Source organism: Giraffa tippelskirchi, chromosome 6 (genome assembly GCF_054371585.1).
Source record: "Giraffa tippelskirchi isolate mGirTip1 chromosome 6, T2T-mGirTip1v1.2.pri, whole genome shotgun sequence".
NCBI classification, from domain to species: Eukaryota; Metazoa; Chordata; class Mammalia; order Artiodactyla; family Giraffidae; genus Giraffa; species Giraffa tippelskirchi.
In genome coordinates this window covers 76,873,755-76,900,104 of record NC_137280.1, presented here as the reverse complement: position 1 = coordinate 76,900,104, position 26,350 = coordinate 76,873,755, and the positions used below count along the sequence as shown (strand labels likewise).

The 26,350-nt window shown below is 45.3% G+C and overlaps 1 protein-coding gene across 8 annotated transcripts in view; it reads right to left on the bottom strand.

Moving 5' to 3' along the window:
• Nucleotides 1-26,350, bottom strand: part of LOC145509220 (uncharacterized) — a 169,768-nt gene that overhangs the window by 21,526 nt on the left and 121,892 nt on the right. For 5 of the 8 annotated variants that reach the window (XR_014055922.1, XR_014055923.1, XR_014055920.1 and 2 more), the window contains one exon: nucleotides 16,016-18,135. The exons of 2 other annotated variants lie outside the window; for them this stretch is intronic. Coding sequence is in view for 2 of the 6 variants with exons in the window: in XM_081497565.1 (XP_081353691.1) it covers nucleotides 17,821-18,135 (315 nt within the window). In the remaining 4 variants the exon portion in view is untranslated. Of the gene's footprint in view, nucleotides 1-16,015; nucleotides 18,136-26,350 lie in introns of those variants that run through there. One more of the 8 variants, XR_014055927.1, reaches the window with a different exon arrangement.

Sequence of the window (26,350 nt, the reverse complement as noted above, 5' to 3'; positions counted from 1 at the left end):
CAAAACATTACAGAGGAAGAGTTAAATGTAAATGGTGGAGCCACTTTACTCGGAGAAGGCAGTGGCACCCCACTCTAGTACTCTTGCCTGGAAAATCTCATGGACGGAGGAGCCTGGTAGGCTGCAGTCCATGGAGTCTCGAAGAGTCAGACATGACTGAGCGACTTCACTTTCACTTTTCACTTTCATGCATTGGAGAAGGAAATGTCAACTCACTCCAGTGTTCTTGCCTGGAGAATCCCAAGGACGGTGGAGCCTGCTGGGCTGCCGTATATGGGGTCGCACAGAGTCGGACACGGCTGAAGCGACTTCGCAGCAGCCACTTTACTGGCTAATAAAGCGAGGTTGCAATCAGCACAAGACAAACTGTTTTAGGTATAAAATTTTAATGTAAGCTTCAAGGTAACCACAGTAAAAGTTTAGAGTAGATGCAAGAAATAGAGAAAGGGGAAACAATACCACGATGAAAAGCCACCAGTTTATAAAAGTAGGCAGAAACAAAGGGAAAGGGAATCAATGGAGGCAAAAATAACCAGAAAGCAATCACTCAGATGGCAGGAGTCAGTTCTTACATATTGATACCCAGTCTAAATGAAAACAGATGGGGTTCACCAATAAAAAGACAGAGATGATTAAAAAAAAAAAAAAGACCCAACTATATGCTATCTACAAGAAACTCACTTCAGCTTTAAGGATACACAAAGGCTCAAAGTGAAGGGATAGATAAATGTATTTCACAGGAATAAAAACAGAAAGAAAGGGGGCATAGTAATTCTTCTATCAGACAAAATAGACTTTGAGTAAAAAACAACAACAAGCATCAAAGGAGGCCATTGTATGACAAAGGGGTTAATATATCAAAAAGTATACATACACACACACACACACACATATACATATGCAAATATATAAAACAACATTGGATCACCTAAGTATTTTAAGCAAATAATAACAGATCTATAGGAAAAATGTACAGGGTTTCAACATCTCACTCTTAGCAATGGATAGATCATCCAAACAGAAAATCAAGAATGACATGTTGGAATTAAACCAAACTTTAGACCAAATTGAAATAAGAGACATAATAGAACATTCCATCCAACTAAACCAGAATACACATTTTCTCAGGTCTACACAAAACATTCTCCATGGATAGATAATGTGATAGGTAGGACATAAGCAAGTCTAAGCAGATGTCGCTGTTGTTGCAGATGTTGTTGTTGTAATGTCACTCAGTTGTGTCTGACTCTTTGCGACCCCATGGACTGTAGCCCACCAGGCTCCTCTGTCCATGAGATTTCCCAGGCAAGAATCCTGTAGTGGGTTGCCATTTCCTTCTCCAGGGGATCTTCCTGACCCAGGGATCAAACCCGAATCTTTTGCATTTGCAGGTAGATTTTTTACCATCTGAGCCACCACAGAAGCCCCTAAGAAGTATATTTTACATGTATTACAAATAATTTTATTCTTTTAGAGGGTGAAGTGCTGGCTTAAAAATTACACACAACCTAAAAGTTCAGAGTTATGTTTTATTTAGCAGGAATTTTTAGGACTTCAAGACAGGGAGGCAGCATCTCAAGAAAACCCGAGGGGACTGCTCTGAGGTGAGGGGGGAGCCAGGTTATATAGAAGTTTTGCAACAAAGGGCAAGTAGTCAGAACATCAAAGATTATTTTTAATTAAAAGAAGACCAGATATCTCAAGTGAATGAATTTAGCACTTTTCTATGTATTGGAAGATGCAAGAGTCTGGGCTCACTGAAATCATTCCTTTGATATGCATCTCAGCTGGTTGGGGCCAGGATCCTGTGTTTTTGTTCTGAAAGGAATATCAGTCTTTTTATTTATTTGGCTGTACCAGGACTTAGCTGTGGCATGTGGGACATTTTAGTTGTGGCATGTGGGATCTAATTCCCTGACCAGGGATTGAAACTGGGCCCCCTGCACTGGGGGCACAGTCTTAGTCTTGAAGTAGCATCTTATTTCCCCATCTAGGAAATGAACCTAGCTCCCAGTGTACCAGTGGTGAGAGGCTAGAAGCAAAGTTCCTTGATTCTTACTCCATTTGAAAGCAAAAATGTTTCAAGGAAGCAAAAACTGCAGAACAGGTGCAAGGTTTTTTTATTAGAGACACAGCGCAACATATAGGAGAGCACACAGAGAGATAATTTATGTCAGAAGCATGACAGAGACACACACTGGGAGAGGAGTATAGGTGTCCTGAGTGAGGAGCGCAGTAAGAAGCTGATTTAAACACTTATATAGGTTTGTCCTTATATAAATCACTTATATAGGGTATTTATTTACATTTGGCCAATTATTTTGTTTCTTTTCTCACACCTGGCTGGTCCCTGGACCCTAAGATGCCTGTGCAAATTTTTGCTAATATGGATTCCACCACACAAACCTGTAGGTGTATGTCCACACTTATGGGATGGGACCCACTTCCCTTTTTGACTCCCAATAAGCCTTCCTGCACATGTGTGGACAGAGAAGTCCTCCTTGACCTGAGGAGTGGGCACTATATGTCTTTACTTCAGCAGAGCTCAGTGTCTGCCGCTAGCTTTGTCCTTGGAGTGTCTGGGTGAGAGCAAAGCTTCAACTTTACTCCACTTGACAATCACCAGGTGTCCAGCCTGGGACACATCTATATCCTACCGCATTTTTACATCTTGAGTTCCCTCGGGGCTCACCATGGGGCATAGCTGCAGTCTGAAGGCTGCTAGAGGGCAGATACTCTTTCCCTCCTGAGTCCCCTTGGGGCTTCACCAGCTCACCTTTGGCTGGTGGCTGCAATCACTGATGACTGTGAAATCATTTGTTACTGATATGGCAGGAAATATTTCATTTCTCAACAGGAAAGTAAAAGTATAATAAATTCTGATTCACTTAAAATACAAAACCTGTTGACTTAACCACCATGAGGGATTTTAGCACTTTTCTAGATATCAAGAGATACAAGAATTGGCCTTATAAACTTGACTCCTGAAAATATCTACCTGAAGACTTGTTCCACCAGTTTTTCCCACAGCACAGAGGACTTCATTTCTGTTCTCCACCCTGAGATCCTTTCAGGGGGTGTTGAAAATCAGCAGCTGCAGCAGCACATTATTTAATCCTTGTAGAGGTAGATGGCAAGTGACCATTGCAAGTGCCAATTTGCGGTTGACAAACCTAACATAGTGCATTTTAATACATCTCTGTTTTACTTTTTCAATATTTTCTCAACTACTTCCACATGATATCTATGTCAACTACAAATTGGCACTTGTAAAGAGCATTTGCCAGAGACTGAACCACAACAGGGGATTTGCCAGCTGCCTTGGCGAAGATTGAACCCTGTGCTGCTGAAGCTGTCCACCTTCAACATCCACGAGGGGAATTCAGGGTGGAGAACGAAGCACTCTGTGCTCCAGGGAAACCGGTGGAACAGGTCTTTTATATAGTCAGATATTTTCAGGAACTGATTTCTTGATCCCAATTCTTACACTTCTTCATATCTAGAAAATCACTAAATCCCTTCATGGTGACATCCTGTCCTCCTGACCAGCAGAAAACCTTTCATAAAGTAAGTGCTTGATTGCAATGAACTCCCCTTCACCAAAATCTTATATAGTGACCTTCCCCCACTGCCTCTTTGGAGCAGTCTCAGAGTTATCTGAGGTGCTGTCTCCTGGGCTGCAGTCCTCATTTTGCCCCAAATAAAATTTAACTCTGCAACTATCACATTGTGCATATCTCCAATTTTTTCAAAGAGATCTCTAGTCTTGCCCATTCTATTGTTTTCCTCTATTTCTTTGCACTGTTCAATTAAGAAGATTTTCTTATCTCTCCCTGCTATTCTTTGGAACTCTGTATTCAGATGAGTATATCTTTCCTTTTCTTCTTTGCCTTTCATATCTCTTCTTTTCTCAGCTCTTTGTAAGACCTAGTCTGACAACCATTTCTTTCTCTTGAGGATGATTTTGGTCACTGCCTCCTATAACATGTTATAAACTTCCATCCATAGTTCTTCAGACACTCTATCAGATCTAAATCCCTTGAATTTATTTGTCACCTCCACTGTATAACCATAAGGGATTTGATTACATCATTCCTGAATGGCCTAGTGGTTTTCCCTACTTTCTTCAATTTAAGTTTGAATTTTGCAATAAGGGGCTCATTATCTGAGCCACAGTCAACTCCTGGTCTTGTTTTTGCTGACTGTACAGAGCTTCTCCATCTTTGGATGCAAAGAATATAATCAATCTGATTTTTGTATTGACCATCTGGTGACGTCCATGTGTAGAATTGTCTCTTGTGTTGTTGAGACAGGATGTTTGCTATGACCAGTGCATTCTCTTGGCAAAACTCTGTTAGCCTTTGCCCTACTTCATTTTGTACTCTGAGACCAAACCTGCCTGTTACTCCAGGTATCTCTTGACTTTCTTCTTTTGCATTCCAGTCAGTACAAACAAAGCTAGTGGAGGTGATGGAATTCCAGCTGAGCTATTTCAAATCATAAAAGGTGATGCTGTGAAAGTGCTGTACTCAATATGCCAGCAAATTTGGAAAACTCAGCAGTGGCCACAGGACTGGAAAAGGTCCGTTTCACTCCAATACCAAAGAAGAGCAATGCCAAAGAATGTTCAAACTACTACTGTACAATGGCACTTATTTCACATGCTAGCAAAGTAATGCTCAAAACTCTCCAAGGCAGGCTTCAACAGTATGTGAACTGAGAACTTCCAGATGTTCAAGCTAGATTTAGAAAAGGGAGAGAAACCAGAGATCAAATTTCCAACATCCGTTGGATCATAGAAAAAGCAATAGAGTTCCAGAAAGACATCTACTTCTGCCTCCTTGACGATGCTAAAGACTTTGACTGTGTGCATCACAACAAACTGTGGAAAATTCTGAAAGAGATGGGACTACCAGATCACCTTATCTGCCTCCTGAGAAACCTGTATGCAGGTCAAGAAGCAACAGTTAGAACATGAAATGGAACCAACTAACTGGTTCAAAATTGGAAAAGGAATACATCAAGGCTGTATGTTGTCACCCTGCTTATTTAAATTATATGCAGAATGCATCATGCAAAATGCAGGGCTGGATGAATCACAAGCTGGAATCAAGATTGCTCAGAGAAATATCAGTAACCTCAGATATGCAGATAACACCACCTGTATGGCAGAAAGCAAAGAGGAACAAAAGAGCCTCTTAATGAAGGTGAAAGAGGAGAGTGAAAACGTTGGCTTAAAGCTCAACATTCAGAAAACTAAGATCATGACATTCGGTCCCATCATTTCCTGGCAAATAGATGGGGAAACAGTGGCAGACTTAATTTTTTTGGTCTCCAATATCACTGCAGATGATGACTGCAGCCGTGAAATTAAAAGATGGTCATCTGAATTAAATTCATCCATTCCCATCCATTTTAGTTCATTGATTCCTAAAATGTCGATGTTCACTCTTGCCATCTTCTGTTTGACCACTTCCAATATACCTTGATTCATGGACCTAACATTACAGGTTCCTATGCAATATCATTCTTTATAACACCAGACTTTACTTTCACCACCAGACACCCCCACAGGTGGGCACCATTTTCACTTTGGCTCAGCGTCTTCATTCTTTCTGGAGCTATTTCTCCACTGTTCTCCAGTATCGTATTGGACTCCCACTGACCTAAGGGGGTTCATCTTTCAGTGTCATATCTATTTGCTTTTTCATACTGTTCGTGAATGCTAAGTCATGCAAAATCTCAGTGCCCAGCCTATCTGAGATGGCACTTGTGATGCTCTGATCCAGTCATGCCTGCTCTCTTGCCTCGGGTGTGCCCGACTCCTTGGAACCATGAAGGATAAGAGTGTCATCTGGCTTTTAGGTCTTCTGGGGGGGGGGATGCCTCTATTCTATGCCACAAGGATCATATCCATTTCAATTCCTAGAAAAGGGTCCCCAATTTCCACCATCAGATTCTCCACTGGATCTGCAACTTGTTAGACACAGAGAACAGCTGCTCTGCTTGGAATGCTGCTGCTGCTGCTGCTAAGTCGCTTCAGGTGTGTCCGACTCTGTGCGACCCCATAGACAGCAGCCCACCAGGCTCCACCGTCCCTGGGATTTTTCAGGCGAGAACCCTGGAGTGGGTTGCCATTTCCTTCTCCAATGCATGCAAGTGAAATGTGAAAGTGAAGTCACTCAGTCGTGTCCGACTCTTCGCGACTCCATGGACTGCAGCCTACCAGGCTCCTCCATCCATGGGATTTTCCAGGCAAGAGTACTGGAGTGGGTTGCCATTGCCTTCTCCGTGCTCTGCTTGGAATAAAAATTTCTAAATTACTATACAGCCTTGATCACAATCACAAATAACTGAAACAGAAGATGAAAGTGGAAAATCTATGGACTTTTCACCATTTGAGAATAGGAGTCAAGAGTTAATTCCAAGGCATCAATAGCTATCTGAAGCAATGGGATACAGCTGGCATACCTTGAAGCTTGTCAGGTAGGGAATCAAACTGTGCTTTCCCCTCATTTAGCAAATCCTCTAAAAGTATGGAAACAAGAAAAAGCATTCTGCTCATCACCTTCCCTATTCAATTATATTTTTATGCACAAGAAAGTAATTTAAATTCATACCAGCTATAAAATATCTGAGAACAAAATAATGGTTATAGAAATTTATTTACAGAGAATATAATCTATGTTTCTTAAATAAATAAGGTAATGAAACACATTTTAAAATTTATCCTTTCAGAACTTCAAGTGGTGTTTGCTGTTTTCAGATGCTAGCATATAAATTTTCTGAAGAACTTTCTTCAGAACATACTTTTGTTGCCAACTTTAAAGCTAGCTGCCGTAACTGACACACATGAAAATATCAGTTGTTTGAACATTTTATAAACTTGTACTTCACGCGTGAGTGCTGCTAAGTCACTTCAGTCGTGCCTTACTCTTTGCAACCCTGTGGACTGTAGTCCACAAGTCTTCTCTGTCCATGGGATTCTCCAGGCAAGAATACTGGGGTGGTTTGCCACGCCCTCCTCCAGGGGATCTTCCTGACCTCGGGATCAAACCCGAATCTCTTATGTCTCATGTATTGGCAGGCGGATTCTGAAAGGTTGCTGCTGTGAGCCATGTGCTACACCAGGATTCATGACCTCTGGAGGAGAGGACTTCGATCCAGGGCCAGAGATGAGGCTTGGCTACTCAGAGTTTTTGTGTAGCAAAGTTTTATTAAAGTATAATAGAGATAGGGAAAGCTTCTGACATAGACATCAGAAGGGGAGAAGAAAGAATGCCCACTTGCTAGCTTTTAGCAAGGCGTTTTTGTCTGTTAGCAAGCTGCCAATCAAGTATAGAGACAACTCAAGGCTGAGGGAGTTTCACAAGGCACCTCTCCCACAATATGCATTTTTGAGATAGAACAGCACAGGGTGTGTCCTACCCAGCCATAGAACAATTGACATGAATACTGGTTTGTTGAGCCATTATTAGCCCAAGATTTGAGAAAAAAGTTAGTCTTAGGCAGAACCAATTTGAAGAAAGTGAGATTTCAAAGCAAATACATAGTTTCATTAACACAGCTTAAGAAAAATATTTCCATAAGAAAAAAGCATTGGTTAGCTCAAGGTTTGAGAAATGGTTTGACACCTGGTTTGGAACCAGGTGTCATCAACAGAGAAGGGAAAAAAGTCTTCCACTTGCAGTTTATTTCTTCCTGTTGCTTTGGGATCTCTGGCCTCACTACCGAGGCTGTAAACACTCTCAATTCTTTACCATTAGCACCACCTGAGCTCTCTTCATTTAACAGCTCAATAAAGGCTTTCACAACAGCGGATGTTTCAGACAAAACCACAATCACAGAAAACTAACTAATCTAATCCAACCTAAACCAACAAAAGCTAACCTAACTAAAATCTAACCAAAACTAATCCACTGGATCATTAAAAAAGCAAGAGAGTTCCAGTAAACCATCTATTTCTGCTTTATTGATTATGCCAAAGCCTTTGACTGTGTGGATCACAACAAACTGTGGAAAATTCTGAAAGAGATGGAAATACCAGACCACCTGACCTGCCTCTTGAGAAACCTGTATGCAGGTCAGGAAGCAACAGTTAGAACTGGACATGGAACAACAGACTGGTTCCAAATAGGAAAAGGAGTACGTCAAGGCTATATATTGTCACCCTGCTTAATTAACTTATATGCAAAGAACATCATGAGAAAGGCTGGGGTAGATGAAGCACAAGCTGGAATCAAGAATGCCAGGAGAAATATCAATCACCTCAGATATGCAGATGACACCACCCTTATGGCAGAAGGTGAAGAAGAACTAAAGAGCCTCTTGATGAAAGTGAAAAAGGAGAGTGAAAAAGTTGGCTTAAAGCTCAACATTCAGAAAACTATGATCATGGCATCTAGTCCTCTCACTTCATAGCAAATAGATGAGGAAACAGTGGAAACAGTGACAGACTTTATTTTGGGGGGGGGGGCTCCAAAATCACTGCAGATGGTGATTGCAGCCATGAAATTAAAAGACGCTTACTCCTTGGAAGAACAGTTATGACCAACCTAGACTGCATATTAAAAAGCAGAGACATTACTTTGTCAACAAAGATCCATCTAATCAAGGCTATGGCTTTTCCAGGAATCATGCGTGGATGTGAGAGTTGGACCATAAAGAAGACTGAGCACCAAAGAATTGATGCTTTTGAACTGTGGTGTTGGAGAAGATTCTTGAGAGTCCCTTGGACTGCAAGGAGATCCAACCAGTCCATCCTAATGGAAATCAGTCCTGACTATTCACTGGAAGGACTGATATTGAAGCTGAAACTCCAGTACTTCGGCCACCTGATGTGAAGAACTGAGTCACTGGAAAAGCCCCTGATGCTGGGAAAGATTGAAGGTGGGAGGAGAAGGGGACAAGAGAGGATGAGATGGTTGGATGGTATCACTGACTCAATGGACATGAGTTTGAGTAAACTCTGGGAGTTGATGATGGACAGGGAGGCCTGGCGTGCTGCAGTCCATGGGGTCGCAGAGAGTCAGACACGACTGAGGGACTGAACTGAACTGAACTGATAGGCTTTCAAATATCAAGTGATTCTTCTTGTTGATTTTCCTCTAGTCAGAGATTCTAGGATTCAGCAACCTTTAATTTGTGGGTTTTCCATCATCAACATATGCTTTCAAATACAGGTATGTTCCCTGGGCTTTTTTCACTCAGTTGTAAAGGGGAAATGTATAGTATATCATGGGGCATGTTTTCATAGCCTGAGTGTATACACGACTGAGCGACTGAACCAAACTGAACTGATACACGGCAAATATCCTTTCCACATTCCATTTACTTGCTGGGAACCACTTCCATGTGAATTATCTTTGTCCTCAGGGCTCCAGAAAATCTGGGCCTTTTAGAGGCTGCAGGTGGGGATATCAGAAAGAACTCACCTTCTGAGCAGAGCCCTTGGTCCAGTGTCAATGACTGTGCAGGGAGGCGGGGCACAGGTGCAGTCACTGTCCCCAGGCCCGCGCATGCCCTCTGGCTTGTGCTGGGACAGAACAGGTGTCCTGGCCACTCCTGCTGCACTCTCATCTGCCTCTGCCCATGTCAGGAACACAGGCCTCCTTGGTCCACTCATGTCAATAACCCATCTCTTGTTGCTGGAGTCAGAGAACATGTTTGCCTGTGCACGTGCTTATGCAGCTTTCTATGCAAGCCCTCTTGGTATAATTTGAAAACTAAAGCCCAGAAAGAGGCAGATTTGCCTAGAACACAGTATATGAGCAGAGGCCAGTATAAAAGTGAGGACCCCAGCTCCCTAAGCCAGTTTGCAGTACTATCCATCATGCCTGATTTGGAAATGAGAGACCCTAAGTTCCTGGTGAACTCTACCAACTTGGCCCCATTTGGGTCATTATTCTCTGAGCATTTCCATGCTCACACAAGAGGCACAGAAATAGAGTTTGGGGGGTGGGGGGGGCGATGTGAGATGGTAAAGGAAGAGACCACACAATGTCAGTGCTGAGGAGAGCAGGAAGGGCTGGAGGCAGCTCTGCCATGGGGCAGGGGCATCCATACCCACCTCCCAGCAATGGGCAATGTGTTCAGAAGTCCAAAGCATGAGGGGGATTTTCCACATTCCCTTAGTTCTGCCCGGGTGTGGCCCCTCTCCCTAGTGTTCTCCAGTGAACACGGTCTCAGTGCTACAGTCCACCTTTCTGGGCTTTTAAAACCAGTCTGAGCACACACCCCATTCCCCAGTATAGATGGTGCTACAGGAGAGAAAGACTTGCTTTCCTTTCGTACACATTGTGTGCTTGCTATTGGGCTCCCCAAGGGTTCAGTCAGTGTGCTTGGGAAGTCTGTTGACCTTGGCTCTCCACCATTGACCACCGTGTTCTGAGAGCTTGGAAAAATGCTTTCCACTCACAGAGGTCCCTCAGAGGAGAGAGGAGTTGAAGGAACGAGGGCTTGTGGTGAGCAGGAGAGGGCACAGTTGTGGACCCAGAGTCAGGGTTCCAGAAAGAAGACCAGTCCTAACCGGGTTCTAGAGGTTCTAATTTGGAAGTAGGAGGAAATTATTGCCCTATCTGAGCTGAGGATGCAACATGAACGAACTAAACACCAAAGAGAGAAGAGGAAATGAAAAGTCAGAAGGAGATTCCTGGGTGTTTTCCACATCCCTGGGAGCCTGCCTGAAGTACACTTTCGCCTCTGGAACTCTGAAGCCTCCGCCTTGAAGACGTGAATGAAGGTTGGGGTTAGTCCTGCAATGCTAGCGCGGGCGGCCAGGAGGCAGTGGCGTCCTGGGTCAGGGTTGTGGGCTGAGCTTTGCTGGAGCAACTGGAGCGAGAAAAAGAATGGCGGAGGTCATTCTGGCCATGCCCCCGCCTCAGAAACAGCATGAGCTTCCTAGTAAGAGTGATCAGCTCAACAGACTGACCAGGACAGAAAAGGAAGGGGAGACCCAGGGTCTTCCCGTTTATTTACTCAGCACCCATGCTTTGAGCGCTCACTGTGTGCCAGGTGATTCAGTAGTCCCGAGAGCAGCGCTGGAAATGAGCAGAGCCCCTGCCTTCCAAGGAGCTCTCGGTCTGGAGTGAGGAAAAAGAAAAATATGAAAGCCAGACATGGAAAGGAAAAAACACAAGTGTCATACTGAAAATAAAGCAGGGCGTTGTGAGGGAGGGCTTGGAGTCACTGGTCAGGAGGGTCTGAGAGGCCTTGCTGTGGTGACCAGGATGAAAGAAGGAGCCTGGCCTGCACAGTTTTAGGAGAAGCACTTCTGGGAGAAGGCAGCCCTTACACAGAAGCTTGAAGGCAGAAGTGAGCTGCCCAGGTGAGGCTAGGAAGGTGAGCGTTGTGTCTAGAGGGAGGCTGGAAGGAGATGGTGGTGAGTGGTGGGGTCAGCTCCTGATTCCTGGTAGACTGTGCTTTTGGCTCCTCTCTGACAGCATTACTCCAAGACTGCACTTATAAACCTTGTCGATTAAACTCCTCACAGTCTGCAGGCCAGAAAATGGCTTATCTGGATGCTTCTATCTCAAAGTCTCTTTGCTGTTGTGGTTGAGAACTCAGCTTATATTATTTTGGGGCTCCAAAATCACTGCAGATGGTGAAATGAAAAGACACTTGCTCCATGGAAAAAAAAGTACGATGAGCCAAGACAGCATATGAAAAAGCAGAGACATTACTTGGCTGACAAAGGTATGTTTAGTTAAGGTTATGGTTTGCCCAACAGGCATGTAGGAATGGGAGAAATGAACTATAAAGAAAGCTGAGCGCAGAAGAATGGATGCTTGTAAACTGTGGTGTTGGAGAATACTCTTGAGAGTACCTTGGACTACAAAGAGATATAACCAGTCAACCTTAAAAGGAAATCAGTTCTGAATATACAGTGGAAGGACTGATGCTGAAGCTGAAACTCCAATAATTTGGACACCTGATGCAAAGAACTGACACATTTGACAAGACCCTGATGATGGGAAAGATTGAAGGCAGGAAGAGAAGGAGACAACACAGGATGAGATGGCTGGATGGCACTACCAACACAATGGATATCAGATAGCGTAAATTCTGGGACTAGTCGATGGATATGAAAGCCTGCCGAGTTGCAGTCTATGGGGTCTCAAAGAGACGGATATGAGGTAGCTACTGAACTGAACTGAAATGAGTGAATATTTCAATCCTAAAAGAGGACGACTACTGCTATCCTTCTTAGTGTGTGACATTTCTGTTTGTTTTCTCTCCCGTCCTTCACATTATGCTTGCCTTCCAGGACTATGGGGGTTCCACAGGCCAAGGGTTTACCATAGCTGAAGTGTTGATTCCCCTGATCCTTACTAGGAAAGAACTGTCCTGACCTCGAGGGCATTCTGACTCCCACTCCCGACATCCAACCACCGACACTTTTCTCGGGGAATTTCCCTTGACAAAGTCCCCCATGCACTTCCTATCTGGCCCTGGACCAAAGGGCTCTGGATGCGAATGCTTCGGGGGCATTTGGCCTTCCAGCCTTGCCCGCTAGAGATTCACTGCAGGGCTTCCAAGTTCAGCACACAAATGCAAGTGGGGAGGAATTCCGTGGGCTCACCATTCAGATCCTAACACACTTGTGGAAACATATGTCTGCCCACCCACCCTCTCACTTTAACAGGTCTTCTCCCCACCCCAGAGCCCTGCCTGAGGACAACCCCTCCCCGGACAATAAACCCTTGCCTCAACTTTGCTCTCGAGTGAGGTCCACTCCAATTTCTATGGTTTCTCACTAGCACTCTTCTAGCGTTCAGGCTCCTAGCACCAAAAGATGCCGGGAGCGTGGCACATATGCTTTTCTCCCTTCAGGGCTGTTGGTCATGGCCCAAAGCGAGCTCATTTAGAAAGGCATAGGCTTGCTGAAACTTTGGATTCATTTCTTCAGCTCCTTTTCTCTCTTCGTTGCCTGTTGTTTTCTGTTTGTTTGTTTGTTTTTTACCTTTTCCTTCTTCCTTTTTTTTTTTTTTGGTTTTTAGCTAATTTTTTTTTCCGAGTTTGTGTTCATTTTTTGTTGTTGTTGTTGTTGTTTTCATTCTATTTTAAATACACTAGTTGACTTACAGAGTCGTCTTTCCACTTCAGGGGCTCAAAACGCACTATAACTCAAGGTAAAAAGATTTCCCTCCTGGACGAGGATGACTGTTGGTTTCCTTCTTGGTGTGTGACATGTGTGTCTGTTTGCTCTCCCATCCTGGACATTATGCTTGCCTTCCAGGACTATGGGGCTTCCACAGTCCAGGGCTTTACCATAGCTGAAGTGTTGATTCCGTTGATCCTTACTAGGAAAGAACGGCCCTGACCCCGCTTTCTTCCTTAGCCTATTGCACCCCTCCCACCTCCCACTCCCCCATCCCATCCCAGGACCCTACCGCTTTGTGCCTTATGATCCAAGTGCTCACAACCTTGCTGTCCTTTTGCCTCCTTCCCATGGCACAGAGAAACAAGATCAGCCAGTATTTTTCTCTTTTGCACGGATTTCCCCCAGCATAAGGCGACCTTCCCATTCCCTCTGCCACGCCGCTCCAATCACCATTTTTCTCCTTTTTCTTCTTCCTTTTCTTCAGAGGGTGTGAATGGGGCAAGCAGTAAGTCCATTGGAGATGATGGGGCAGAGGAAGATGCATGGTGATGATGAGGGTGGGCTTGTTTTCTAAACATTTTATGCGGCCCACGAGTGGGAGGTAGTTTCAAGAATTTCCTCTCCTAATGAGTGGAACCCATGTGTCAGGGAGAGGATGAGTTTGGTGTGGAGGCAGGGCCCAGTGCCCAGGTTCAGCGGAAGTCTCTGTTAGACTCGGTGAAGGGAGGCTGTGTAGTGAAGCTCAGGGCCACTGCCCTGTCCAGGAGCAGCTGTTAGTTCAGATCCCGCTCTGAGGTGCTCAGGGTCAGACCTGACCAACAGGTGGACTGGGGGTTCTCTGCAACGAGGGCTCTGTACTCGGTTCCTGGGTGCTGAGCTCTGTGGGTACCTGCCCAGGTGAGCCCATTACCCTTGGAAAAGCCTGCCTACCAGAACCCTGTGCTCCCGGGAAGGGCATGTGAACGAGCACCTTCTCTGTGCAGCTGGCACAGAGTAGCTTAATGACTCCCTCTTGGGCAGCGCCGGGATGAGATGAGAACCAGGACACTTAGTGGGGCCCTTGAACCCACCCTGGGCCCATCCAGAGCGAAGAGGTCGGTAGGTGGGTGCTGGTCACTGTGCTGTGTGTGGGAGGCCCCACAGGATCCTGTTGCTTCTTGCACCTTACACCATGGTGGCCTCCCCAGGATGGAGCAGACAGCTTGCCCTGGGCGGTGGAAGCTCCTGGAGACCCTGAAAGGGCTGTTAGAGGGAAGGGCCTGGCTGGAGGGGAGTGAGCGCCCAGACAGAGCCAGGAGGCTCGGGGCCCGAGGGTGCCTTTGTAGTCTGAGCTGGGAGTGGACAGGCAGGTGGTGACTGTGACCCAGGAAAGCAGCTCTGGAGACGTGAGACTTAATCCGTCTTAGAGGGAAAAGCCTTCTGGATGATCCCAGAGACAGGATGTGAGACAGGAGTCCCAGTAAAAGACAGTGAGTGAGTCCCCCTAAGAGGAGGCTCTGTGAGCTGCCCCTGGAGGGGGTGAAGGGACAGACGTGAACCTGCTGTGAGTGGGCCATCACCCTGAGTGGGGGACACACACCCTGCTCCATGGCCGCACATCTGTTCTTCCAGGTGGGTCACTTGGCTGCTCGGAGCCTCAGCCTCTCAGCCTGCTTGTGGGCTGATGGTAGCATGGACTGACCAGTCATTTGCTCAGAACAGGGCAGAGAGAGGTCTCGTGGAAATTCCATAGAACACCATCAGAATGGGACTCACGGCCCCTGTTCCTTGCAGGTCTGTCTGCAGGACCCAGAGAGCAGACTTGTAGCAGAGCCTGGACGGGCTTGGTTTGGCGGTTGGAGTGACCACTCCTGTCCCCAGGCCCTGCCAGCATTGGCCCTTCAGGTTCCAGGTTGGGGAGCCTGTGGGGTGTGGGTCCACCTGTGCCCACCAGGGAGGCCTGGAGGACTTGGCCACTACTGTGGCGGTCACCTGTGCAGAAGCTTCTGAGACAGGATCCAGTGGAGCTCTTGCCTTGCACGTGGGTTTCAAGTCCACAGCACACATGAGCTTCTAGTGGCTCAGTTTGTTTTCTGCACACAAAGTCCTAACATCCAGTACACCCACCACCTGTGAAAAGGCACGTCTGATCTGGCTCCAGGTGCTGCTTCTGGGCCCCTCCTGACTGTACGCCCGGCAGCCCGCGTCACCGAGTCAGACAGTTAGGTGGCGTCGGGGTGTGGGGACGAGAGCACAGTCCAGGCCCACGGGGCTGCGCCGTCCATGGCTGGTGCTGCGGCTATAGGTGCGCCCTCCACCCGCCCCCCAGGCAGAGACCACCGTCCCCTTACAGACTGTTACTAGGTTAGTCCTATGGGCCCTGCTCAGGCCCTAGCCTGGCCGGGGCTCTCTGCCTCAACAGGGAAGGTTTACTTCTTCCATTTGGGTTCAAGTAGGTAATTATGAAACCAAAGCTGAAACCAACACAGCACAGCCTTTGTTCAGAGGCCAAAGAATGGAGAGGTGGGAACAGAGCTCACAGCTCAACTTCTTGCCCTCCTGGAGAGAGTGGCTTGATTTTAAAAGTAAAGACAAAGGGAGGAGGAGTGAGGCTAATCCTGGGGGGGCAGGTCCATTTAGGGGAAGGGCAGGGTTTTCCAAGTTAGTGGGGTGTCACTTCTTTTTTACCTTATTTTGGTTCTTCATGTTTGGTCATGGCCAACGATTGGTGCATCACTTAACATAATGATCAAGTTAGCAGCAAGTGGTGACCTGAAGTGAGATCTTAACTCCCTGCCCAGGAATTGAGACTGGGAAGCCTGGATGCGAACCAGGAATCCTAGCCACCATACCAGCAAGGGCTAGAGGCTAGAAGCTATTTTTCCCCAGATCTTTGCCCACAGTGAAAAATGTTTTTACCATGGAGGCAGAAACTGTAAATGCAAATGTAAAATTTATTATTAGGGACATAGCATAACAACAAGTGCGAGAGCACATAGAGAAATGGTTTGTTAAGATAGAAGCAAGGCAGAGAAAGGGTGTGGTGTCCCTCCCCAGTGAGGGGGAGTGCAGCAGAGGCAGTCAAGTCATTTATACAGGGCAGTTCTTCCAGGTCTTTGTCTTCCTTCAGGCTGATTACCTGGTTTCTTTTCCCCCACCTGACCTACCCTGGGACCCTCCCCTGGGTGCACACTCACCCTGCAGGCAGGATGGATCTCGAAGTGAAGGCTTCTGGGAGGAGCAAGACTCATTGTGGCCTGGCATTATCTCTTGAGTTCTGACCCAAGAAGCCTTTCTGTGCATGTGTAGTGTCTCCCTTGTCCCAAAAGTCTGGGGGGCAGAGATCCCTTAATCCTTTACTCATACAGGCTTTTGCCCTCTCTTCGTCCTTGCCATGACTATTACCATAAGGTGTTTACAAGAGACAAACACTGGCTATTTACTCTCTGTTGTGACTCCCATTTCAGAGGCAAACAGGAGGCTGACTGTAAATACCTAGACTGAAGCCCATGTCTCTCTTCTCTCAGAAATGCTAACAGTTGTAAGTATCCAGCCTGAAGCCCACTTCTTCATGTCCCATGAAATGCAAACAGGAAGCCAGTTATAAAGGTCTAATCTGGACCCCATCTATCCCCTACATCAATAACACACTAAAATCAACACACAATGAGACTCTGGGTCTGTTGGAAGTCAGATTCATTGCCATTGTGGTCCCAGCTGGTTCCATCTGGTTTTATTTGTAGCTTCCTCTCTTCTCTCTAGGCCCTTTACCTTAAAGACTTTTGTTACATCCTGCTAAAGGTGTGACCAACGTTAAAGGGTTGAGAACAATGACACCCCTATTAAAGGAGATTTCAGATGCTGCTACAGTACCCCCTGATCCTTTCCTGAGAATACTGCCAGGAGGGGGGTGCATTCAGGCTGCAGGGCAGACAGCTTGCTCTGGATGCTCATGTGGGGAAGGGGGGCACAGCAACAGGGGCTCTGCCTGCAAATCCCAGAACCACTCACAGATTGGCTCCAGAACCGCTCCTGGAGTGACAAGAAGGGGTGTCTCACCTACTAGACCTGGAGTGAGGGGCGGGGTCTGCAGGGCTCCTGGAGTGACAAGGAGAAGGGGTGTCCCCCTACTAGACCTGGAGGAAGGGGCGGGTCTCAGGGCTCCTGGAGTGACAAGGAGAAGGGGTGTCTCCCTACCAGACCTGGAGGAAGGGGCGGGTCTGCAGGGCTCTTGGAGTGACAAGGAGAAGGAGTGTCCCACCTATTAGTTGTGGAGGAAGGGGCGGGGTCTGCAGGGCTCCTGGAGTGACAGGGAGAAGGGGTGTCCACCTACTAGACCTGGAGGCAGGGGCCGGGTGTGCAGGGCTGCCTCACCTCGGACTTGCTGGGAGGCTCCAGGCTCAGCACAGGCTGGGTGCTCACTGCAGAGACGCACCTTGGGGCGCAGTGCGGCTGCCCGGGTGGGCGGGGCCCAGAGCCATCACTCACCACCTCCCTGCGCCTCCTCCCTCGAGGGTGTCTAGGGTGTCTCTTCCCCCAGTGATGAAGGGCGGAACCCTGACAGTCACCCCCACCCCGTCCCCTCAGGGAAGCTCACTAGAGACCTGGCACCTGGCTGGAGGCTGGTCACATGGTGGTGTCTGCCCTCACCCTCCAAAATGCCAGTGCCGAGAAGGGGAGCCAGGGCTCACCATGAACCTCACGGTTGGTGCAGACAGCATAGGTGCAGGGGGCTGCCGCTAATGGGAGGGAGGCTTTAAATCAGGGCAGGGCCTGCATGAGCTTCCTGGGGCAGCCGTGACAAACGACCACACACAGAGGCTCTGAACAACAGAAGTCTGCCCTCTCTCAGTCCTGGAGACCAGACGGCTCAGATCAGGTGTCCCAGCACTGCGCTCCCTCCAGAGGCTCCAGCCCAGGGTCCTTCCTGCCTCTTCTAGTTTTTGGGGGTCCAGGCATCCCCGGATCCCACACTGTTTCAATGTGTCCGAAGTGGTTTGTGAAGTTTTATGCTGGAGATTTCTCGCTGGACGATGTTCCACATTCAGGTAGACCTGTTGAAGTCGACCGTGATCAAAGAGAGACATTAACTGAGAACAATCAACATTATACCACGCCGGCGCTGAGAACAATCAACATTATACCACTCCAGCGATAGATGACATACTCGAAATACCCAACTCAAGTGCTGAAAATCATTGCATTAACTTGGTTAACCACTTTGATGTTTGGGCCTGCAGCCCTCCACCCTCAGGCTTAAGCTTCCAGAGTGTACCTTTCACAGGAGAGATTGATTTCCTGCTTCCAAAGAGACAGACAGGAGATGGAATCCTTAACCTTACCCTTGAATTGTGCCCTTTAACATGATACTGAGGATGGCAGAAGGACTGGCCAATCTCCAGGACCTGCGATGTTGTTTTTTTTTATACTTTTCACTAGCTTTGCCTGTTTATTAGGATGTGGGTTGAAGTTGTTCTTTGTGTGCTCACAATTTACTCACTTCAGAAGCCACATGGAGCCATCAGAGAAACTCTGAATTTCAGAAGATATAGCCAATCAGAAACCCAATGTTCATTACTCAGAATTGTTTATGTTTTTCCTGGAGTAAATAGTTACTAGAACCACAAAGTAAATTATAAAAGTTAATACCTCTATAATATAACATTTAACATGGATTCATCTGAGCTTTATTTATTTACACACCAAGGTGAGCATCTGAACTGCCCCTTGGTGTGGACAGCAAAACCTTTCAGTGAGCTCCCCCAGGTTGAGTGAAAAACAGGAGCATTTTTTCTGCATTCATCACACACCAGGCTGGGTATTAGGAATTCACAGATATTGTGACTTTTAATGATCTGAGTTACACGTGTTACCGGGCTAGGTTTGTGTTTCCCGTAGTGCACGTGTGCTCCGGAGTGTTCAACTCTGTGATCCCACGGACTGTAGTCCGACAGGCTACTCTATCAGTGGGGTTTTCCAGGCAAGAATACTGGAGTGAGTTGACATTTCCTTCTCCAGGGGATCTTCCCAACCCAGGGAAGAGGAGTTAGGACACGTCCTGTGGATCAAGGGTAAGGGGGAACACCAAACCTTTGGGTGTTTGGTGTTTCTCCTGGCCCAGTCCAGTTCAGTTCAGTTGCTGTCGTGTCTGACTCTTTGCGACCCCATGGACTGCAGCATGCCAGGCCTCCCTGTCCATCACCAACTCAGGGAGTTTATTCAAACTCATGTCCATCGAGTCAGTGATGCCATCCAACCATCTCATCCTCTGTCTTCCCCTTCTCCTCCTGTCTTCAATCTTTCACAGCATCAGGGTCCTTTCCAATGAGTCAGTTCTTCGCATCAGGTGGCCAAAGTATTTCACTCTAATTGACAATCCACACACAGGATTTTCCCTGAGGCTCTGCTTGTCCAAGGAACCAGAGTTGAGCATGAAGAACTGCTGCCACCTTGTGGCTACATCCAGTAGAACAACTTTAAAACCAGTTCTCAAGGAGTCTTACTATTCAAAAGGCCTGTGGTGGTTTAGAAGTTCAGTCCAACTCTTTGTGACCCCATGGACTGTAGCCTGCCAGGCTCTTCTGTTCATAGGGTTTTCCAGGCAAGAATACTGGAGTGGATTGCCATTTCCTTCTCCAGGATAACTTCCTGACACAGGGATTGAACCCAGGTCTCCTGCAATAGCAGGCAGATTCTTTACCAATCAAGCCACCAGGGAAGCCTAATTTTATTCAAAAGGCCTGAGAGGCAGTAAATGACACCTGCCCTTCAAGTAATGTCCCTAGGGAAATCATCAAAAAGAGAATTCAAAGCAGGACCCAATTTCAAGAGATACGCTGTACTCACAGCCTAAAGTCCAAAAGCACTTGGAAACATACTCCACATGACTACCTCCTAAAACAAGGCCGATCAAACCCACCATGAGGAATCACCTCATACTGCTCAGAAAGACCAGTATCAAAAACATCTACTGAAACTAAGTCCCACAGAGGGCTTAGAGAAAAAGAAATCCTCCTTTCCCCCTTGTTGGTATGCACGTGCATACAGGAAATATGCAAAGCAGCATATGGATTTCTTTAAAAAAAAAAAAAAAAATAAGATATTGTCCTTACTTTTCTAACCCAAGTTATTAGAACTATGACCTAGCTTTTTAAATATACTAATCAAGTTCTTAAATATGTAAGGCTCATAGAGACAGACAGTCCATAGTTTTGACATTTACTCAGAAGAAAATAAAAAATAAATTTTAGCGATACCACCTCACAGCTGTCAGAATGGCCATCATTAAAAAGTCTACAAATGAATGCCGGAGAGGTTGTAGAGAATAAGGAAGTGTATGTAATTGATCAGTGACAATATACTTATTGTCAAGAAACACCTGGAGTAACAGGCAAATCTGGCCTTGGAGTACAGAATGAAGCAGGGCAAAGGCTAATAGAGTTCTGCCAAGAGAACGCACTGGTCATAGCAAACACCCTCTTCCAATAACACAAGAGAAGACTCTACACATGGACATCACCAGATGGTTGACACCGAAATCAGATTGATTATATCCTTTGCAGCCAAAGATGGAGAAGCTCTATACACTCAGCAAAAACAAGACCGGGAGCTGACTGTGGCTCAGATCATGAACTCCTTATTTCCAAATTCAGACTGAAATTGAAGAAAGTGGAGAAAACCACCAGACCATTCAGGTATGACCTAAATCAAATCCTTTATGACTATACAGTAGAAGTGAGAAATAGGTTTAAAGGACTAGATCTGATAGACAGGATGCCTGATGAACCATGGATGGAGGTTCATGACATTGTACAGGAGACAGGAATCAAGACCATCCCCAAGAAAAAGAAATGCAAAAAAGCAAAATGGCTGTCTGAGGAGGACTTACAAATAGCTGTGAAAAGATGGGAAGCGAAAAACAAAGAAGAAAAGGAAAGATATATCCATTTGAATGAAGAGTTCCAAAGAATAGCAAGGAGAGATAAAAAAGACTTCCTCAGCGATCAATGCAAAGAAGTAGAGGAAAACAATAGAATGGGAAAGACTAGAGATCTCTTCAAGAAAATTAGAGATACCAAGGGAACATTTCATGCGAAGATGGGCTCAATAAAGGACAGAAATGGTAGGGACCTAAAAGAAGCAGAATATATTAAGAAGAGGTGGCAAGAATACACAAAATTGTACAAAAAAAGATCTTCATGACCCAGATAATCACGATGGTATGATCACTCACCTAGAGCCAGACATCCTGGAATGTGAAGTCAAGTGGGCCTTAGAAAGCATCACTATGAACAAAGTTGGTCGAGGTGACAGAATTCCAGTTGAGCTATTTCAAATCCTGAAAGATGATGCTGTGAAAGTGCTGCACTCAATGTGCCAGCAAATATGGAAAACTCAGCAGTGGCCACAGGACTGGAAAAGGTCAGTTTTCATTCCAATCTCAAAGAAAGGCAATGCCAAAGAATGCTCAAACTATTGCACAATTGCACTCATCTCACACGCTAGTAAAGTAATGCTTAAAATTCTCCAAGCCAGGCTTCAGCAATACGTGAAACATGAACTTCCAGATGTTCAAGCTGATTTTAGAAAAGGCAGAGGAACAAGAGATCAAATTGCCAACATCCGCTGGATCATCGAAAAGGCAAGAGAGTTCCAGAAAAACATCTATTTCTGTTTTATTGACTATGCCAAAGCCTTTGACTGTGTGGATCACAACAAACTGTGGAAAATTCTGAAAGAGATGGAAATACCAGACCACCTGACCTGCCTCTTGAGAAACCTGTATACAGGTCAGGAAGCAACAGTTAGAACTGAACATGGAACAACAGACTGGTTCCAAATAGGAAAAAGAGTACGTCAAGGCTGTATATTGTCACCTTGCTTATTTAACTTATATGCAGAGTACATCATGAGAAACGCTGGGCTGGAGGAAGCACAAGCTGGAATCAAGATTGCCGGGAGAAATATCAATAGCCTCAGATATGCAGATGACACCACCCTTATGGCAGAAAGTGAAGAAGAACTAAAGAGCCTCTTGATGAAAGTGAAAGAGGAGAGTGAAAAAGTTGGCTTAAAGCTCAACATTCAGAAAACTAAGATCATGGCATCCGGTCCCATCAGTTCATGGCAGATAGATGGGGAAGCAGTGGAAACAGTGGCTGACTTTATTTTTCTGGGCTTCAAAATCACTGCAGATGGTGATTGCACCCATGAAATTAAAAGACGCTTACTCCTTGGAAGGAAAGTTATGACCAACCTAGATAGCATATTAAAAAGCAGAGACATTACTTTGCCAACATAGGTCCTTCTAGTCACGGCTATGGTTTTTCCAGTGGTCATGTTTGGATGTGAGAGTTGGACTATAAAGAAAGCTGAGCGCCAAAGAATTGATGCTTTTGAACTGTGGTGTTGGAGAAGACTCTTGAGAGTCCCTTGGAGTGCAAGGAGATCCAACCAGTGCATCCTAAAGGAGATCAGTCCTGGGTGTTCATTGGAAGGACTGATGTTGAAGCTGAAACTCCAATACTTTGGCCACCTCATCCGAAGAGCTGACTCATTTGAAAAGACCGTGATGCTGGGAAAGATTGAAGGCAGGAGGAGAGGGGGACGACAGAGGACAAGATGGCTGGTTGGCATCATTGACTCAATGGACATAGGTTTGTGTGGACTCCGGGAGTTGGTGATGGACAGGGACGCCTGGCGTGCTGTGGTTCATGGGGTTGCAAACAGTCGGACACAACTGAGTGACTGAACTGAACTGAATATACTTACTGATGTGAACATTTTAGTGGCATGTATAAATACGTGTTGAGTAGTGTTATGATAACAATTAGTGTTGGCACAATGATTTTTTTTTCATGTCTTTTTCATATATTCCTTTTGAGATTCTGTTCCATTATACATTATCACAAGATATTAATATAGTTTCCTACATTATACAGTGGGCTTTCCTCATAGCTCAGTTGGTAAAGTATCTGCCTGCAATGCAGGAGATCTGGGTTTGATTCCTGGGTCGGGAAGATCCTCTGGAGAAGGAAATAGCAACCCACTTCAGTATTCTTGCCTAGAGAATCTCATGAAACAAGGAGCCTGGCAGGCTACAGTCCATGGGGTCACAAGAGTCGGACAGAACTTAGCAACTAAACCGCCACTGCACTATACAGTAGGTCCTGGTGGTTTCTTTCGTGTGCAGTAGTATGTATCTGTTAAGAATCCCAAACCCCTAATTAATCCCTCCCTACCTTTTCCCTTTGGTAACCATACATTTGTTTCCTATTTTTGCGAGTCTACCTCTGTTTCATAAATAAGTTCATTAGTATTTTTTTAAGTTCATTCCACATATAACTGATACCATATGGTATATGTCATTCTCTGACTTCACTTAGTATGATAGTCTCTAAGTCCATCTATATGTGGCTGTAAAAGGCATTACTTCATTCTAGTGTATGGCTCAGTAATAGTCCACTGTGTGTATGTGGTTGTCTGTGCACGGAAACACATAAACAGACTATTTATCTGAAATGTGCAAGAATCTGCTTGCAATGCTGGACTGCTGGGTTCAATTCCTGGGTCAGGAAGATCCCCTGGAGAAGAAAATGGCAACCCACTCCAGTATTCCTGCCTGGAGAATACTATGGACAGAGGAGCCTGGCAGGCTACAGTCCATAGGGTCGCGAGAGTCAGAGATGACTTAGCACTATCTCTTTTTCTTTCAAGAGGGTTTGATTAAACAGACTATTTATCTGAAATGTGCATGTGTACCTATGAATGTCATTGCTCTCTGTCCTGTGACCATTCAACCAATAACATGATGGTTCATGATGTTTGTAAACAATATTCAATTTCAGATAACCGTTGCTTGACTGTGTTAAAGATGGTGACATCCATAGTTCAGTTCAGTTCAGTCGCTCAGTCGTGTCCGACTCTGCAACCCCGTGGACTGCAGCATGCCAGGCCTCCCTGTCCCTCACCAACTCCCGGAGTTTACTCAAACTCATGCCCATTGAGTCAGTGATGCCATCCAACCATCTCATCCTGTCTTCCCTTTCTCTTCCCACCTTCAATCTTTCCCAGCATCAGGGTCTTTTCAAATGAGTCAGTTCTTTGCATCCGGTGGCCAAACTATCCATAGCTGACTCCCAAAACTCCCCAAAATTAAAAAATAGCAAATGCATGAAACCACTTACATGTGAGCATGGTGAGTTAGTCCTAACTTCATCATGATGTCTTATTTAAGAGGAAACAGTAGATGATTTTACATGAGATGGTCCTGAAGTAAAGACCAGATATCACATACAGTTCATTTATTGAAATCCACATGGAGCATGGGCCAGAAATTAAGAGGCATATTGTGGAGCAAATGGATACTTCTTCACATCTTCCTAATTAAGCTCTGATTATCAGCAATGATAAGCATGTTGACCACAGATGATTTGACTTCATATGTTATATATGATAAATACACATAGCTATCATATAGCATTAATGACTTCAATGACCCCTATAAAAATTAATACCGATTGGAATCTAAAGTGAGTTGAACTGTTTAATGTGTTGTGTAATATCAACTGGCTGGTATACATGCTTATACACATCAGATAATTCATGATTTTACATTCAGTTCAGTTCAGTTCAGTCGCTCAGTCATGTCCCACTCTTTTCGACCCCAAGAACTGCAGCACGCCAGGCCCCCCTGTCCATCACCAACCCCCAGAGTCCACCCAGACCTATGTCCATCGAGTCAATGATGCCATCCAGCCATCTCATCCACTGTCGTCCCCTTATCCTCCTGCCTTCAATCTTTCCCAGTATCAGGGTCTTTTCAAACGAGTCAGCTCTTTGGATGAGATGGCCAAAGTATTGGAGTTTCAGCTTCAACATCAGTCCTTCCAATGAACACCCAGGACTGATCTTCTTTAGGATGGACTGGTTGGATCTCCTTGCACTCCAAGGGACTCTCAAGAGTCTTCTCCAACACCACAGTTCAAAAGCATCAGTTCTTTGGTGCTCAGCTTTCTTTATAGTCCAACTCTCACATCCATACATGACCACTGGAAAAACCATAGCCTTGACTAGAAGGACCTTTGTTGGCAAAGTAATGTCTCTGCTTTTTAATATGCTATCTAGGTTGGTCATAACTTTCCAAGGAGTAAGCGTCTTTTAATTTCATGGCTGCAGTCACCATCTGCAGTGATTTTGGAGCCCAGAAAAATAAAGGCAGCCACTGTTTCCACTGCTTCCCCATCTATCTGCCATGAACTGATGGGACCGGATGCCATGATCTTAGTTTTCTGAATGTTGAGCTTTAAGCCAACTTTTTCACTCTCCTCTTTCACTTTCATCAAGAAGCTCTTTAGTTCTTCTTCACTTTCTGCCATAAGGGTGGTGTCATCTGCTTATCTGAGGCTATTGATATTTCTCCCGGCAATCTTGATTCCAGCTTGTGCTTCCTCCAGCCCAGCGTTTCTCATGATGTACTCAGCATATAAGTTAAATAAGCAAGGTGACAATATACAGCCTTGACGTACTCCTTTTCCTATTTGGAACCAGTCTGTTGTTCCATGTTCAGTTCTAACTGTTGCTTCCTGACCTGTATACAGGTTTCTCAGGAGGCAGGTCAGGTGGTCTGTTATTCCCATCTCTTTCAGGATTTTCCACAGTTTATTGTGATTCACACAGTGAGAGGGCATATAATTCTCCAAGTAAACAGTACTATTTGCTTTTATGGCATCAGTTTTGAATGCTTGTATGCCACTTAATGATAGCGTTTATGTCCTGTAAGCAAATTGTTTGGGGAATAGTTTAAGCTGAATTTCAACTTTGTGTGCTGACGGGAGAGCTAGAGCAACTTCCCTGAGTCTTAAGGAGATATATTACTCTCCATTTCTTACAAAGACTCCTACAGTTTAGCAGGTTACTTTTAATCATGCTTATTAGTGCTGTAACAATAAAAATTACAAAAAAATATAGAACAGATGCTAGCTCTCCAATGATAATATATCAGTGATCAACGGACTCTCTTCCAATTCATGTGTGTTAATAGGTCCACTACTGGGAATCAAAAAAAGATTAGCTAAGAAGTATCAATGTTATACTTTATTGTTTTGATATACAAACTACTGAGCCAACTGCCAAAATGACAGTTGGGAACATTAGGGATAATTCACCCATTTATTGTGACTAGATCACAGAATAGCATATGCAAATTACAAGTATTATTTCACTTTGATGTGAAGGGGGAGTGTTGAAGGAGTTAGCTAGCGTATAATT